Source organism: Necator americanus, chromosome X (genome assembly GCF_031761385.1).
Source record: "Necator americanus strain Aroian chromosome X, whole genome shotgun sequence".
Classification (NCBI taxonomy): Eukaryota; Metazoa; Nematoda; class Chromadorea; order Rhabditida; family Ancylostomatidae; genus Necator; species Necator americanus.
The window spans coordinates 7329486-7346810 of NC_087376.1; the positions used below are offsets into that span (position 1 = coordinate 7329486).

General features: G+C 40.9%; 2 protein-coding genes across 4 annotated transcripts; one reads left to right on the forward strand and one right to left on the reverse strand.

The window, feature by feature from the left end:
- Positions 1-333: 333 nt before the first annotated feature.
- On the forward strand, positions 334-10855 carry RB195_021724 (uncharacterized protein; the record flags this gene model as incomplete). Of its 3 annotated transcripts, XM_064208606.1 has the most annotated exons (12): positions 334-349; positions 773-924; positions 1269-1357; positions 2104-2219; positions 2611-2763; positions 4496-4579; positions 6036-6208; positions 6358-6425; positions 9626-9743; positions 9810-9939; positions 10518-10592; positions 10767-10855. In XM_064208606.1, the coding sequence occupies 12 exons, from the start codon at positions 334-336 to the stop codon at positions 10853-10855; spliced, it is 1263 nt and encodes a 420-aa protein (XP_064064485.1). The 3 variants fall into 3 exon arrangements, with proteins under 3 accessions (XP_064064485.1, XP_064064486.1, XP_064064487.1); XM_064208605.1 differs by lacking the exons at positions 10518-10592; positions 10767-10855 and adding an exon at positions 10031-10185; XM_064208604.1 differs by lacking the exons at positions 10518-10592; positions 10767-10855 and having other exon boundaries at positions 9810-9956.
- A 1644-nt stretch (positions 10856-12499) lies between these two features.
- RB195_021725 (uncharacterized protein) lies at positions 12500-17003 on the reverse strand (the record flags this gene model as incomplete). The annotated part of the gene is made up of 11 exons (XM_064208607.1): positions 12500-12619; positions 12687-12779; positions 13589-13698; positions 13764-13836; positions 14143-14294; positions 14759-14919; positions 14978-15105; positions 15172-15282; positions 15593-15697; positions 15942-16040; positions 16962-17003. The coding sequence occupies 11 exons, from the start codon at positions 17001-17003 to the stop codon at positions 12500-12502; spliced, it is 1194 nt and encodes a 397-aa protein (XP_064064488.1).
- Positions 17004-17325: the final 322 nt, after the last annotated feature.

Sequence of the window (17325 nt, forward strand, 5' to 3'; positions counted from 1 at the left end):
GAAACTTCGCACGACGTCAGTATTGATTTGATCTATCGACACTTTTTAGTAATCTTCGAGAAGTCAGTTTTGAAGTGCCAAGTCGCCGATTCTATTTGTTCTGTTTTTTCGCTTAGAAGTGTGTGGACAAATCAGAAGATGCCGTTAAGGCATTCTAATCTGCTAAGTATTCTTCGACTGTTATTCCTAACTGTGGAATGGTGTAGGTCATTAGATCCAATGCATCGCGCCACATGTCCTGGACGACGCTTGCGGATCACTAGCGATTGTGGTCTCTACGTTTCGGGATTGAATATTCGCAGGTGATTCTCGAATTGTCGCCCAGCCGTCCTTATGCGTGTTTTCAAAGGTTTGTGAGAATTAATATATCCATTTCATTACCTTCTCATAGGATGCTATAGTCATTTCATTTTCTACTGGTGTATTTCCCCTTTTTTCCTAACCTCTAAGGGATTTTCAACGCAATTCATCCGGTACCATTCTTTTAATGTGAACTCATCTACGAGAGATTTTTAGTAGTTTTTGGTGAGAAGCCAGCCAAAGGATGTTATTTTATTGCAGTGATTACGAGTCTCTAGTCCTACTTGGACTGTCTTGTCGTACTTGGATACCACTTTCTGTCCATAGAATCAGTTCGTAGCTAAAATGATATTCCCTTATGTTTTTAGGGTCCTAATTGAGAAATAATTTTAAAAAATATGAAATCGTGCCATTCTTTTTTCTCCTGGAAAACTCTTAATGAAGTCTGTAATCTTCATAATGCATTATTTAGCATGCTGTGGATGCGGTAATCCTGAACAAGATTCACAACCATACGAAACTGCGCGATGTGCGCAATCCACGTTCATTCCACCTATTGCTCTTCCGAATAGTAGTCCAACCAAAACAGGGAGCCCTCTTCATGATGCGAAAGCAGAGGATGTGGTATTATTTCACTTATTCTTCTCTTACCTTTTTTGGAGAAAATATAGTTGTGGGGGGGGGGAGGGGAGCACTCAACACTGCTGTAATCGAACTGTACTCTAAGACCATTTTCGGTTTCATTAAAAGGGCGAGTTGACAGTTAAGGACGGTTTTTTGTGCTCCATGAATGTTTTTGCGCTCTAAAGTACAATCCGAGTAGAGCAGTTTTGAGTACTCCCCCACCCCACCATCACCTACACTTCTAACATTATTTGTTTATATTGCTATCGTTATATTTCTTCCTTTCTTCACTTACTTTATCATTCATCTATTCCATTTGTAATGATGAGTTCTTGCATTTCTAGGTGCTTACCGAAGCCGATGAAGTTAAGACGAGAAGCGACAAAGACCGTATTCGCGCAGCTCCTACTTCTAGCCTCCTAGTTTCAGTCGGGTTTGTTGCTCGTTTGTTGCATTTCATTCCCGTATTCTTCGGAACAACTATAGTTGGCGGGATATGTATTCAGCTGCTTGACCACGATCCGCCTTCGATTAGGTCAGATTAGGGATCAGTAGCAGTGATAATTTTGCGCATTATTTCAAGGTGCAACTAGAGACAACTTTAGTTCACGGTCTTCAGTTGTTCGGAAAAAAATCGATCTTCATTGCTATCGATGTAGGGTCAAAATGCCATGAAGCACGTACGCAATTACGTATGCGGGTTCCCTTGGGCGCCTCGCTGCAGCGTAGCGGCTAGGAGCGTGGTGAAACCCCTGCTGGCATCACCCATCGCTGCAGTTTGTGATTGTCCTACCTCGGTTCCAGCTGCTGCCTCCAACACGCCGTTTAGAGCGCGTACGCAAATGCACCGCAACTACACTCGTGATTCATGTCGTTTTGACCCGTCTATATACTCCTAGTGACGAGGACACCGATTCTACCAGCTTGTTGCGGTGGAGCGTAGTGGTAACTCCACTCATCACTGCAATGCACAATGATCACACCTCGATCCCTGCCGCTGGCTCCACCATAACGCTTTAAACGCAACCGCTTAAGCAGCTGCACTGAGCTTCACGTTGTTTTGAGCCGACTATATCACCTATAAACGATCAAATGAAGAGTTTCTGTGCGGTGAGCTGTTATTCGCGCAAAAAAAAATCTCCTCATACTAATTTCTCTCCATAGCAATGTATTTTTCAGCAGCACCGGACAATTGTTCTCGATTCTTGACGCACAATCCTTCAATCCACCTTTATCCTCTACCAAGATTGGCGAAAGTACACCAACGAAGTCTTTAAGTTGTTCAGCACTTGAATGTAAGTAATTTGGCTGGTCTTACTTGGTTTTTCTTAGCACAAGCATCTGCTAGTATCCAACGTACTTTTCTGAATTTATTTTCAAGCTCCAATATTATGAGTTTACTTCTGCCGCATTAAAGCGTGGAAGATACATATTTTGGCATGAGCCTGCAGAGTTCGCTTGCCAGAAAGTGTGATCAATAATCACCAATAATCAGGCTAGAATCGCTACTGAGAACTCCGCTGGCGGCCTTGCGAGTGTACAATAGGAATGTTGCAATCTAATGTATTATACTGTCCTTTTACGATTGGCTTAAGATTCATTCTGGACTCTCGTTACACCAATACACCCGTGGTATACAATGGTCAGTGTCAGAATGGGCTTTCAGAATAAAATCTCCCTATTTAGCAGGCAATATGGAGCGGAACCGCAAGAGTGAGGATGCTGCTCAGTCGCTTTTAACCGGCGAGAAGAATAAAGGCAAGTTCCGGTCTCGGCTAGATCGCCCGCTTCGCCGAATGACAATCTCCTCTCCTTTGGATAGGGAGTTTTCAGATAGTGGTGAGTCCCTAACGCCTTTCTAGTCAGGAGCGCCGAATATGCTCAACTGGATGAGCGTAACGCGCTTGCGCCAACACATACTTTTAGTCCGCCTATGGCTTCCCTCTTTTCTGCTGTTCTCTTATCGCAGGCGCGTCGCGTCTACACGATTGAGCATATTCGCCGGCGATATGTACATAGAGTGCGCCAAAATTATTGATGTGCCCGTATTGCATTTTGGATTCAAAATATTCCGTTATTCTATTCAAACTTCCAGAAGTTTTTGTTTTGAATTTGTTGGACATGTCTCGTATATTTGTTCCAAGTATCAGTGTAGGCTGTTTCTTCGGACTCTTCCCTCGTTGTGATAGCATCACATTTTCCACCTAGGTAGTTCTTATCCATTTTTTACAGCATTTTTTTTTTCGAGACCGTGCTTCTATAGTTTTGCTCGAATGCATAATCGAGCAAGCTTCTGCACCGATCACAGACTCTGCTGAGGAATGAGGCTGGTTAAGAAATTTGTGGACAAGTATCCTTTGGATATGCGATTCGGAAATACCAGACATCATTATTCTTATGTCAATTTCGGCCTGAAAACATTTATATCATTGAGCAATGGTTCAGCGTATGCGTAACCTGATTTCGCACTTAGATTGATCATCGAATTTGCCATCGCTAATCGCTAAATCCTCTCGCTTTTTGGGTCCACACTTTAGTCGAAGGAATAGTTTCTTCGATTACATGCCCCATTTTGGTATTGTTGAAAGCAGCTCATCCGGGAGGTTAGCGGAATGTACCACAAATATAGCCGGTGCCATATGTGTTCAACCAGGTGAATACGACGCGCCTTCGGTTCAAGCAGGACAAAAGGAAGTGGGGATGAGGTTGAAGCAGAGAAAGGACGTGAGTTGTGGTGGATGCGTACCAGGTTAAACGCATTAGCTGCCAAGTATACAAGCGGTGTATTCATGAATCGTGTGGAAGACTGTTTTGACGTTAAAAGCGAGCAATTCTGTGATATTCTGGGAACAAAATACACCGAAACAGTTTGGGGAAGGCATTTTGTGAGATATCGGTGTGCTTGCTTCTAATATAGGGTGTTCCAAAAATTTACGCAACATTTGAATTAAATAGAAACCACAGCTTTTTTCAGTTGTATTTTTTCTAAATGTGAACATAGAGTACGTAGGATAGGGTGCTCTATGGACTAGCACATCGGGCAAATGACCTCCACGGCTTTGCTGCCTCATACGCACTCTATCGTCGTACACCGAAACGAGAAACTACATGACCAAGAAATCTCTCCTGCAGTAATTGGATTGTTTCACGGGCTATCGCACCATCTTGCTGAAACCACATGTCTTCCACATCAATTTCATCCAGTTTAGGCAATAAGAACTCGTTTACCATGTTGCGATATCGAATATCAGTAACAGTAATGACCAGTCTCATTTAAAAAAAAATGGTCCAATTACGCCTCCAGCTCTAACCAAACAGTAACTCATTGTGTATGCTATTTTAAACATAACCCTGTCCTATGTGCTTTATGTTTCAATTTTAAAATTACAAGTGAGAAAAGAACTTCTACTTAGCTCAAACTTATGTGAATTTTGGAACAACCTATATATTGGTGTTACAAAATCACAGAATACTTTCTGTTCGAAAATTTTGACGCACCTGTGCTTCCATGTAGTCAGAGAGTTTTTGTAATGTTCGTTAACCTACATTGTTATCTTTTTTTTTATTCTAGAGTTTGATCACACCAAGATGGTAATTCCTGACTATGTTCCCTTAGCACGAAATGAGAATGACGGTGAGGAGCTAAGAAGATCAGGTGAGGTGATCTGATCTGTAATTTCCTAGACGTTGTGATTACCACTCCCTTGAAATCTGGCAATTTATTGAAGAAAGGAAAGTGGCATCGGGACCGCATCGCGTCCGCTGCAACCCACAAAATATCCCAGGATTGAAGGGATCTTCTGTGCTCCAGGCGCCATCTTTAGTACATTATTTAAGGTTCCCTCTTTATAATTAGAGGCTAAATCTCATAGATGGTAGTTAACGAAGGTGGTTAGAATGTTAATCGACTTCTTGAATTTGAATTCAGTATTTATTAATCCAAGTAACAGGGCCACCCCATCGGTGTGCAGAAGCTTGCTGGCAACTGAAACCAGGAACTTGGAGGCAGCGTATCACAAAACTCTCGATGTTGGGGTTTCTGTGGGCAAATACAGAGCTTGAAGTGTGGACGAGCGCTCGAAAATCAATGATTTCTCCTCACCAGGCTATTCAAGTAAAACCAATCAAAAGACTGTTGATCGAATAGGAGCGTATGGAAAGGGGCGTCCTAACGCAGTTTATAGGAACAAACGTCTGCTTTTATGCCGTTTTTCAGGACGATTAGGGAGAATCGAGCAGAGCCAAATTTATACTCACAATCTACATTCTGAGCTGTTAATTCTCCCACAGAGACATCAACATCGTTAGTCTCGTGATACTAAACTACTCAAGATATTAACTGATAAAGTCGGAACAATGATGAAAGGAAACTACAGAAGAAAAATCATAAAGGGAAGCGAAATAAGCGGGCAAAAGGTTGTTGGGGGACTCAACACTGCTTTAATCGAACAGGACAGTTGAGCTCATAATCAATCTAGAGTATACTCTCAAAAATAGTAAGGATAATCTCAGCATAATCATAATCTAGAGCATAAGGGGCGTTCTGGACTGTCACATGCAGCTTGCGGAAAAGCCATCCCTTGGCCCAATCTCAGTTCTTTTCTTACAGTTGAAAGCACTTCACGATATGACATTGCTACTCACTTCCTGTAAGCTTGCTAGGAAAATGTCAAAAAGTTAAAACATTAGAAGTTCCAGTTCGATCTTCCGTCTTACTTTTCTTTGGTAGGTTTATCCATGTCATAGATCCTCATAGACTAATGCTAATGTTATAGAGCCGCAACTTACTCTGCTATTCACTTCCAATGATGAACTGTCGATTGGTGAACTATTGGCTGTTCAAACTGAAAAGTCATTTGACAGTTAAGAACGGTTTTTAGTGCTCTGCCAACGGTTTTGCGGTATAGTGTGCAGTTCGAGTGCAGTTGATTAGAACATTGTTCCTCTCCAATTAACTTTGACCCAAATAAATAATGGATTCATGTTATGGTCAGCTAACGTGCTTCAATTTATTTAATACTGTTCACATTTCTGTTGTGTTTAGATATACAATAGTATAGGCAACTACAATGTCCACAAAGAAAATTAGAAAATTCATTTACTAGTTACAGGTCGATTTACGATCGAAAAGGATAGAGCAAGTTGTACATTTGTCACATGTCGAGATGGTCCCGTAAGAATGTCTTGCATTTCCACATCAACGGCATACAGTCGAAGCAATGGACAGGCTCAAATTCTGGAATTTGCCAAGGCCTTAGCCGAAAATGATCGTGCTTACGTGAAGGTAAAGTTAAGGTAGCACTAGATGATGTCCGCTAATTTGGTCTTATTTAGTTCTAGCATGTGTTCGCTTTTATTTTAAACGTTTCCGCAATTTTCACAGCAAAAAAACTGTTTTTTTTTGTTTTTTTTTCGTAACTTTTTTTGTTTCAGAAGGTAGCAAAACGAAATAATAGCACTATTGATGTTGAAGTCCCGGAGAATGACGCAGCTTCGAAATAGTTAGTATTGATTGCTTTTCCTTAAACTGTAACTGTGTAACTGTTAGCGCTATTCTTGTCGTGGTCATCGGCAATGGCTACCATCAATTTTGTCCATTGACTTCGATTTCATTAATCATGTTAAGTCTCATTATGTCATCTTTCCAATATCATTCAGTATCACTTGAGTTGGTCATAGAAGTGCAACTGAAGGACTTTTGGTTATTACCTTGATTACCTTGACTCTCGTTGTTCTTCGAAATAGTCGACCGGGCGCCAGTAATTTTTCCATTTGTTCTGATAGCGTGAGGAGTCGCCCAGTTCCTGGCTCCTCCTTCCACGTGGGACACAAAGAGCATCAAAATTTTCTTCGAGGGACTTCGTGAGGGAGTCTGACAATAGGGTCGGCTGTCTTTCTGTAGTGCGCTTAATATTGCGTGGAACCCAGTCGCTCATGGCTCTGGTCCAACGGTCGTTAAGGCGCATCACGTGTCCTGCCCACCTTATTTTACTTTCTTTGGAAAACACGGCGGCGTCTCTAATCTTCGATCGCTGGCGTAGGGGAGAACATTACCATATCTTCGATGCGCTTGTAAGTTCCCCAAGCCGCTTGTTTCTTCCTGCCCAGTTCAGGTGTCAGGTCATTCGTTCGTCATGTTCATTTTCCGACTCAGATAAACGTAGCTGGTGCATTGGGATATGTCCGTTCCGTTAAGCGTAAATGGGGCATCCAAGACCCATCCGTTTCGCATGAACATAGTCTCTTGCAGATGCTAGATGTTGTCAGAACGCTGTCATCGGCAAAGCCCAAGTGGTGTAGCTCCCAACCATCAAGTATCACTCCCATGTTGTCCATTTCCAGCACTCGCATTGCGTTCTCGAGAGTGGCCGTGAATATTTTAGGTGAAATAGTGTCACCCCGTCGGACCTCTCTCTTAACGCCGATGATGATATTCTTGTAGAATGGCGAAATTCCGGTCGTGAAGTTACTGTACAACTCTCGAAGTACCTTTATATAGTGAGTAGGGGCCTCTTAGTTGTCTAGGGCTTCGATGACCGCGTCCTTCTCAACTGAGTCGAAGACCTTCTTCAAGTCGACGAAGGTGAGATAGAGTGGGATCTTGTACCCTCGCGATACTTCGATAAGTTTCGAAACGGCGTGGATGTGGTAAATTGTGCTGAATCTTTTTCGAAACCCTGCTTGCTCGCATGGCTGTCTCTCATCTAAGACTTTTTCAATCCTACTAAGGATCACTCTTGTAAAGAGCTTGTTGATAACTGATAGAAAGCAGATTGGGTGATAATTGTCGATGTCGTGTGGATCATCCTTTTTATACAACAAAACGGTCTTGCTGATCTCGCAGTGTTTAGGAACTTTGCATTCCGACAGGTAACGTGTAAGAGCCCGCCGGGGTGATGACAAGTACTGGTAGGAGGTTCTTCAGGTGTTCTTATCTTATTCTGTCGGGACCGGGTGCCGGGTGATTTCCGCCTCCACAGTTTCAGCCAACAGTTCTATTCTTCTCCCTCTAAGCTCTTCCTTTATCGCCTCTCCAAGCCTTGCAAGCTCGGACGTGAGTTCTTGGTTGCGTGCGGCTCGTGCTGCTTCACGCTGCCGTATCCGTTCAAGAGTTTCTGAGGACAGGCGTCTCTTGGTAATTTCAAATCCTTCGCTTCCCTCTTGCAGTCGTGAAGATGTTCTGCAAACCATACATATTCGTGCAGTAGCTTCCCAGAAGTCGGCTACCGAGGAGAAGAGATGCCAGTTAAGGATAGTTCTTGGACTTCGCTCTCTGAACTTCGCAGCTTTCTCTTCTCCCTATATGAAAGGAAATTTTCCTCGGAGAAGCGATGGCACGATCCCGCACAAAACTTTTGCCACAACAGCGACGTCTGTCGGACAGAACCTTTTACTGACGATGATGTGGTCTATTTCATTACGGCACCCTCCATTTGGTGACCCCCACGTGCAGCACACGAACCAAGGCTTCTGGAATTGTGAGTTTCCATGGATGGTCTTGCTTCTTCTCCTTAGTTCGAAGTTGGAGCGTAAGCGACGAAAATTGTCAAGGCTGGCGTTGGACCACTTCTTCTCATCCCCAAACGGCCGATTCGGGTAGTGAGTTGTTCTAAAGATGTTCCTTGCAATACTCGTGTCCACGAGAACCCTAACTCCACCAGCTCCACTACTATAGGATGCTCCTAAGAACAGTTTTTCTCCACTCTCATATACGGCTTTCAAAGACGTCGTCTCGTCTCTGTCAGTCCGATGACGTCGTACTTAATCTTCCTGGCTTGCGTCATTAGATCTTTGATGGGCTCTTTTTGATGCAAGCGTATATGTGTTATAAGTACATATCACCATTCTAGTCCTTTTCCATTTTGGTAGGCTAGATGACTACTGCAATCCCGTCCTGGCGCTACCGTACTAGACTTTTCTCTGGAGTCATAGACATTTTTTTGTTACTGTGACATGCGTCAAATTTTTGAACCCATGGGCAGGTTGCAAGCCTTTAGTCCCTCGGGCTTGTTGGAGAACGTTGCGTCCTCCTAAGGTGGACAAATAGAGCTTGTTTGTCGGAGGAGACTCGAAACCGCCTCCTTTGCACCTCAAAGTCTTTTGATTGCAAGCTTTTGCCAGGAGCAACGTGCGGTAAAAAGTGATGTCCGGAGTCAGTCCTGGCACAGCAGAAACAGAGAGTCTCCTCAATTCATCCACGTCTCAGGACAGGCAGACGGTCGCTTTTGGTCCGCGACTTGCACCCTATCCGCCACCTGAGGACGCGCCACGTCGACTCGCGACTAACTTGCTATGATCCCTCTAAAGAGGGAGATTAGTGGTTCCTACCAAGACGCCCAAGTGGTCTACTGGCATGATTCTCCCTTTCGGAGCGAGTTCACGGTTTCCGATTTTAGTCGAATCAAAAAGAGCTGAGGCTTGCTGAAATCGCTAGCTTCTCTCGAACTGCAGGAATGAGAGGAGCCGGCGAGGATCTACCTACGATTCCAACCGCTAGTTTCATCGCACGCACCTCTCGTGCAACCGCATCGAGCTTCAGTTCATTTCGATAGATCATAACAGTTAGTTCTTCTGTAGCATGGAAAAACACTAGTACCACATCATCCTCTATTTAACATCGTATTTTAGTACTATACCGTTTTTGACAATGTCTTCGGTTTTTTTTTCCAAATGTTGTGGTACACTTGATTGTTTGTTCCAGTGAAGAAGATATATTTGCTCTTTCGCTAACGGAAGGGAATGTCTCCATTGGTGTGCCATTGCATAAGGAAAGCTTTGGTGATGGATATCGCGTGCTCGATGGTTCCGCCGAACCCCTGGTTAGCTGATTTATGTAGTATTGATTGTCGAGTTCACGCTATTTTCACTTTATTAAATTCTATCAGAGCCCAGAAGAATCGTCCCAATTCTATGTAAGACCTCCTCCGAACACGCCTGTTGATCCTGCACCTAAAGAAGAATTGACGACACCGGCAACAGTAAAAATTCGAGGCGACTCAGCGTATTACTCTTCCGGTAAGCTTCCGTTGTGATCACAATGAGGTGACCCCATCCGTTTTAGTCTCTACATAATAAGGAGTAATAGCTAAGAATGCATTCTTTTCAGTGAAGATAAATTTCATGATTATGAGTTTGGCTACTAACTATTGTTCGTTTTCCGTCCATCTGTTTCAATTTTCTCACTCATCCCACTTTTTTGAGATCATCACGTTGCCTTTGTCTTTGAATGCCCGATGCTCAAACACAACACTCTTCTTTTAAATTTGAAGAAATATTCATTATTCATCTTTTCTTCACTTTTATCCAATTCTTCAAGCCACAGCTATATCTAGTGAAGTGTAGTAATCATTCGCTTTCTGGATGCATATCAATTGTGGCCACTGTTTTAACCAATATTTCTAATCACTGAATGACAGATGTTTCTCTCTTAATCACTTTTTCCTTCTTTGAAGGATTCCATTCCTTCATCATGAATCCTTAGAAACTATGACGCAGATGAGATTAGGTCATGCAAATGTCGTGACCAGGTTTTATCGATGAAATAAATTTTAACTTTGTTATCCTTTTGTGTCAGACTTTTCCTTTCTGTTTAGTCAACTCCGATTTCTCTAAAACAAGGTGGAACAAGGAGATAAATAAGCAGACGAAAGGCTGGTTCAACTGTTACTGTAACTGTTTTTTTCCTGAGAATGTTTCTTCAAACGTTTTTCTAACTGATATCACTTTTTTGGCGATGGATGTCAATGTTAATCTTATTCTTCCAACTCATTCAATTAAAAATAAGTTTAAGTGACTAATAACTATCGTAGAGTTGTGTCACCAAACTCCTGATAAATTCACAGCTAATGCAATGAAACTGATGATGTCCCGAGATGAATTGAAGCTGAATTTTACCTCTTACGCGACAGGATTTTTCCCAGGATTTTCGTAAGCTAGTTGAAGATTGTGTGTGACTTAATTGTGGCTCAGTATTTTCATTTTTTAAAGCATTTATTTTCGAGTATTTACGTTTGTTTTTCTATATTTCATAGGTTTTTACACCCAAGGAAAAAAAGACCGACCGTAACTTTATAGATATTAGAGGAGTGCCTCTTCCCAACCTTTAATACATCACACCACGGAAGTGACGATGTAGCGATCTTTTCATAAGAAAAGTTCGAGGTGTAGATCATGAGTATGAACGCCATCACGCTCAGCGAGAGCGTAATTACGCTCATACTCATAGTTTACATCCCTGATCTCATCATCCCGTGGAGAAATCCCAACATCGTCAGTTTCGTGTTGTACTGCCTTCAGAAGGTAAAGTTTCCGTCACCTTTTCATGGATGGAATTTTTCTACCCGACGAAGGACGTTGTACTTCTTTAGTAGTTTATAAGTGAAATTAACTTCGTTGTACTAAATAGCGTAAACAACTACCTAAACTACGAATGATGCACAGACGCGTTTCTTGGATTAACTTGATTTCACTCATCTCGTTTTCATTCATTGAATGATGGAGAAGCGAATGAACTGTTTTATAAACTTCGATCTTTTATCTATTTATTTACATACATGTTGGATAAAGTCGTAGAGTAGGTCTGATGTAAACCATAGATTTACATGCTCAGACGTTTTCTACAAGTTTTGTTTTCTTTAGAAAACGACGATTTAATGAATTTATGTATTGATCAGGGAAGCTTCTACGAATGAGATGAAATACAATAAATTCTGTCCTGGTTTTAGCACTAAATGAAGTATTTTTAAGCGCTCAGTGACTTTTTTCGGCTTCATTTGTAAATAGTTTGCAATGAAGTAAAAAATCATGATCTCATCAATCTCACTATAAATACACGGAGGATGTGTGCCTTAGAGTTCTCTCCATAGTAAAGAGATCTCCTTTCCTCGGTTTAATTCGGAAAAAAAAAACTGGGCTGTGCGAGGAAAGAAGAAAAGAAGAGATCAGACGGAATACTGTACTTGCTTTGTTCATCTGATTTCTTCATGTACGGTGTCATTTTAAGCTTATTTACACCGTACATGTGTGATGCGCCGAGGAAACGTGAATGAGTTACCTGTAGCTCCAATTGCGAACTTAACGATTAAAAGGATCACCCCTCGAATCTGGAGTGGTACTACCGGGTATTGCCTATACGGGGTCGTAGATTGTGGGGAAGAGGGTGATTTCGTCCATCTCTCGAAAAGTCGAAAACCCATTCGGACGAATCGCAGGCGGGGCGGGGAGCAGGGGTGGCGCGCTGCAATAGAGGATGTCGTAAGAAACGTTCCGGGGTCGCCCGTTTACACTAATACAGGGAGAGCCGAACGGAATCACCTTCTTCCCCACAATCTACGACCCCGTTAAGGCGTTACCCGGCTGAAACCCGTACCACCCCAGATTCGTGGGGTGATGCCTTTAAGTCTTTCATACATTTTTTTGCATTTCTTTTCTTTCTCATAACGTCCATATCCTAGAGAAGTTTAGTTACATGAACCCGAGCAAAATCTACAGGTCAAAAACTGTAGATTTTCGTGTACGCTTGATCATGAAAAAGAAATGAAGACGTTTATATTTACGGATACTATCTGAACTTGTTTCAAAATGCCCAACATGGGTTAGGACATTGTTGAATGAAGGTCTGATAAACGTCCTTAGTTACGGACATTATTACAGTATGCACCGTTGTCTTGTTTAGAAGAGGTTTTGATTTTAGCACCTGGAATGTAGGAACAAACTGATGGATACGGCACAATCTAAGTGAAGGATAAAAGCGAAAAACTCACTTTATAAAGTCCTTCAGCGTCTGTCCTATTTTGACCTAGTTGTTTCATGCAAGCATTTCCTGGATCACGGCGATCGTCAATATAGAGCGGTTCCTGAAAAAAAGAATCCTCAACAAACACTTTACAAAATTCCAATTCCAATGCTTCTTCATCCAGTTGAAATCTAGGGATATCAGAAATTTCAGTTTGTTTTAACTGAAAGGGCCTTTTCACGCTTTGGCGTCAACGATGTTTAAGATTCGAACGCGTCGCGTCTGCCAAAACTCGCATCTCTTCCTTGTTCGACACATAATTCCTCTTCGTTCTGTCACTCCCCAATCGAAACCGTATTGCGCTCGTCCGCTTAAAGGCATCACCCCACGAATCTGAGGTGGTGCAGATTTCAGGTGGAGTATTCTTATAAGGGATAGTAGTTTATGGAGAGGATGGTGATTCCGTCCATTTCTTCCTAATTGCTGTAAAAAACGGCCCGGAAGATGCGGCGCCGCACAAGACTGGCGTGTTCCAGTCAAACTCCTTGTGGAAAAAGTGCGCCAGAACGCCCGAAGCCGTATCTTCCGGGCCGTTTTTTACGGCAATTAGGAAGAAATGGACGGAATCACCAACCTCTCCATGGTCTCCCATCCCGTATACAAATACTCCACCTGAAATCTGCACCACCTCAGATTCGTGGAATGATGCCTTCAAACAAATTTTGAACGGACTATATCTAACCTCCTTTACTTCTGAATTGTTAGGAAACATTGATGAGAATCTGTAATTTGAATTGTGTGCATGAGGAACCATCAAAGGTTAATTTTTGTCGGTTATTTTATCGAAAGCACATAGGATACAAAGTTTCTCCTCTAAGAGAAAGGAGTTCATATGAATTCACTTTGTTTTATTGAAGCGATATCACTCACCTTGTCTGGATCATAGTTTGTCTGAAGTAGGAACCAGTCGTTATCACCATCAAAAAGTTTGCGTTCAAATTGTACGTCGGTTGTGTTACGAACAATTACGGATCCCTCACCTAAAATGAAGTAGAGTCATGAAAAATTCCCTTTGAGTTCAGAATACCGTAAGCATAGTGATCACCTGGCTTGTTCCCTCCAAGAATGAAATATGCCCCAGACAGCAAAGGTACATCGTAGATAAATTGCCTCGCTTCCTATGAATTTTAACAATATTTCAAAATTTGCAATAAAATAGATAGATATAAATGTGTCATTTATTGTCGTAGTAATTTTTATCCGATTTTGGTTTCCACATTGGTATATTCCACGTACCAGCACGTCTTATCACGTGAAGCCACCACACCAAGGGTGTCATAGGAGTGGACGGGTGCGTATATGTAAATGGTATGTGGGAAATTTCAGTGAAAGAACTACAATCGGTTAAGAATGATCACGACATTATGTATACATCGGAAGACTGACGTATAGTATATTTGAAATCAATCCAGAAAAAAGCTCACATCAAAACTGTTTGCTTCCTCAAAAATTTTTCTATCGAAGTACATAGCAAATTGTATATCCGGTCGTTCACCGTTCATCCATGCGATGACATTTCTTATATCTGGTTCTACCTTAGCATTCATTGAAAGCGAGAAACCATTTGGTTTCATTCCTAAATATGTATCGATTACAATGAAAGTATAGATGAATGTTTTGAACGATCAGAAAAACACAAAACAAAATTGTGGATATCTATTTCTGGTTCTAAATATGTTCATAATTGCCTCACATATTCATAACTGACATGCCGAAACTTGGAAAAACTTAATATGGTGTCGGATAGAGATTTGATTGTTACAAAATGAGCTGAAAAGTTTCAAGTAGCATTTCACAAGAACCAGAGGTGAACAGTAGGTCCATAAACGAAAATACAGTGGAATTTAAGGAATATATACAAATAAAATTACTCGTGAAATTTTTTTGAAAAAAGGTAGATTGAAGGTTTTTCAAACCTTCAATCTACCTTTTTTTTAAATTCTGTGTCGTTAACCTTAGTATATTTCTCTGCAGTTAATTTTAAAAAAATCGAATGTTTAAAACTTTAGAAAAGTTTTAAAAAATTGCATCACATCTTACCTGTAAGAATACCAACATGACCAGCCAATGTTGTTCCCTTGAATAATATAGTGCCATTACGGATGAAATTCAAATTTACTGTGACTTTTTTGAGAGAATCAGATAGATCCCATGACTGTGCACCAATGTTCCAAACGAAAAGTTGTCCAAAGTCAAGATTTCTGGAAAGACATATTGTTGATGTGTTTAAGTCCAGCAAAAAAAAAGTGTTGTGAAAACCTTGCATGCCACATATCCTTATTTCCAGGCGGTTGTGCTACTATGGATGTACAAAAACGTGATAATTCATAGAAAATATTAAGGAATGCAAGTTGACCAAGGTTACATCCGAGCTCATCGGCGATCCCCTAGACACATTTTCATTACTGGAATTCTTTTCGGGACCTTCTAGTAGTCTATTTTAAATGATTTACCTGCACTTCATCCTTATACGGCTCCATAATCATTCCTTCTTCGAAAACCTTCAACATTAGATCTCCTAGCATATCCCATATTGGGATTCCAGGAATTATTTGGAAGAAATTCTGAATTTGCAGCATTAGCTATACAAGTATCTCTTCAGTTGTATTGTTTTTTAGTTATTAATTAAACAAATGCTGTACGTTTGTTCCTTCCTGGACATGCATTGTTCGAAATTTTTCCATTCACTATTATCATCGGGTTTAAAAAAGCTGAAACCCGGTGCAATCGCGTAGGCGGCTGCGGGATTCTCGCCTGTTGAAACTGGACCGCAAAGATGAACAAGGTCCCACATCGCCTCTTGGAGTGTAGACGCTAACGCAGCTGCACCAGGCTTCATGTCGTTTCTACCCAGCCATAACTGGGATCACCTACTCCCAAAACATCGAATACAGCCTGGATTTGATCCTTGTATGGTCGAACAACATGTTTGAATCGTTCCTTAGCAGGAGCATCTAGGTCAACGTTGAACCATTGTACCTAAAAGAGACTTCCTATATGCCAAAAAAAAAGAAAATTTACCATAGAGGTCCTATTAATTCAATTCTGATTCTTTCGATGGCAGTTCCCACGTGCAATCACGTATCACACGTGCGTGTTTTTTCAACTGCAACTTCTCATGCATTCTTCTTCGCACGTATGACACATGGTTTCACGTTACGTGACAGATGTCAACGCGGTAACCGAAATTGAATTCAGGTGGTTTTCATATGTATGCGTTCACCTCCATAGACTGAGAAGGATCATAGAGGTTTGCTTCTCCCACTCTGCATTCAGGCGGGAAATCCGGATTGGGGACAGTTCTTCCTTGGCATTGGTAGAACTGGAACTATGACGTTACACATTCTTTACTGTTTTGTAATTAATTTTCACTATAACTATTTTCAGTATTGTGCTTGCAATTCTAATCGATTCTTTCCTCCGTTAATTTTGTAACAGTGAAGGAGCTTACAAGTTCTATTTTTTCTACAACTAATTTGCAAGTGCTGTATAAGTTGAAGCAAGTACCAGTATGCCTATTTTTTGTTGTTGTTCTTTCAAAAAAAAAAGCATACTTTTAGGTTCTTTCTCTTTTCCTATTTGGGAATCTATTTGGGAATATTTCGATTTTAATTGTCAACAATTTTTAATATTACCCTGTCATGTCAGTAGGCAATACATATTTTGACATTTTTGGACATCATACCATTTTTTTATTTCGATTTTTCGTCAACTTAAATGAGAAAGAATACATTCCTACAATGTTTGAGTCTTGAAAATCATGGACAAGGTTCCATAAATGTCACGCTAACTATTTCTATACGTTCAACAAAAAGTATGTGAAACAGATCAAAACTATAGAAATTTGATTTATTACATCATATAGTATGCTAGCAATTTTTTGGTCCTTTTGAATTTTAGAGTAATTTCACTGACGACTTACTACTGACTTTATTTAGTTTCACAATTCTGTAACTAATTATAACCAGTATCTCAACGTTGTCAAAGTTTTGAAGTGCAACTGCTGGAACTGACTGAAACCAATGGGTTTCTCTACCTATGTCTTTTTTTTTGAGACTAATCAATTACATCCTGAACAAAATAAAAAGCTAATTAGACATGAGCTCATTGCGGTAAATATTCTTTAGGAATCTGAAGTGAGATAAATATGTGCAAAATTGTTGCCAAAAATAATTGCAAGATAAGAACATTAGCTTTATTATTATTGGATATTTTATTTCTCTCACACGAAGGAAACCATTACCGCTCCAAGGAGAAGTAAAAGAGTAGAGCCGAAGACGAGCATAGCGCTGCTGTTACTGTCCGCGCTTCAGTTATCTTCAGATTCTTATCAATAAACACCTGCTATTCGGGATCGCCTTTTTTCTGGAATCTCACTCTTGTCATGTACAATGTTTTGAAATTTCTGAAAACTGAAATGTGGAGCTGATCAACACGAAAATCTTCATGGATTAATTCGCACGAATCCTCAACTATAGAATCCATTTCCGAGTTCATAGAGAGGTTTCAAATCTTCATTATGGTGACGAAAAAACTTTGATAACACTTATCAATAGGTTGTTCAAGAAAAGCGTCAGATTTGCAATTTCCCACGGTTAGACGCTCAT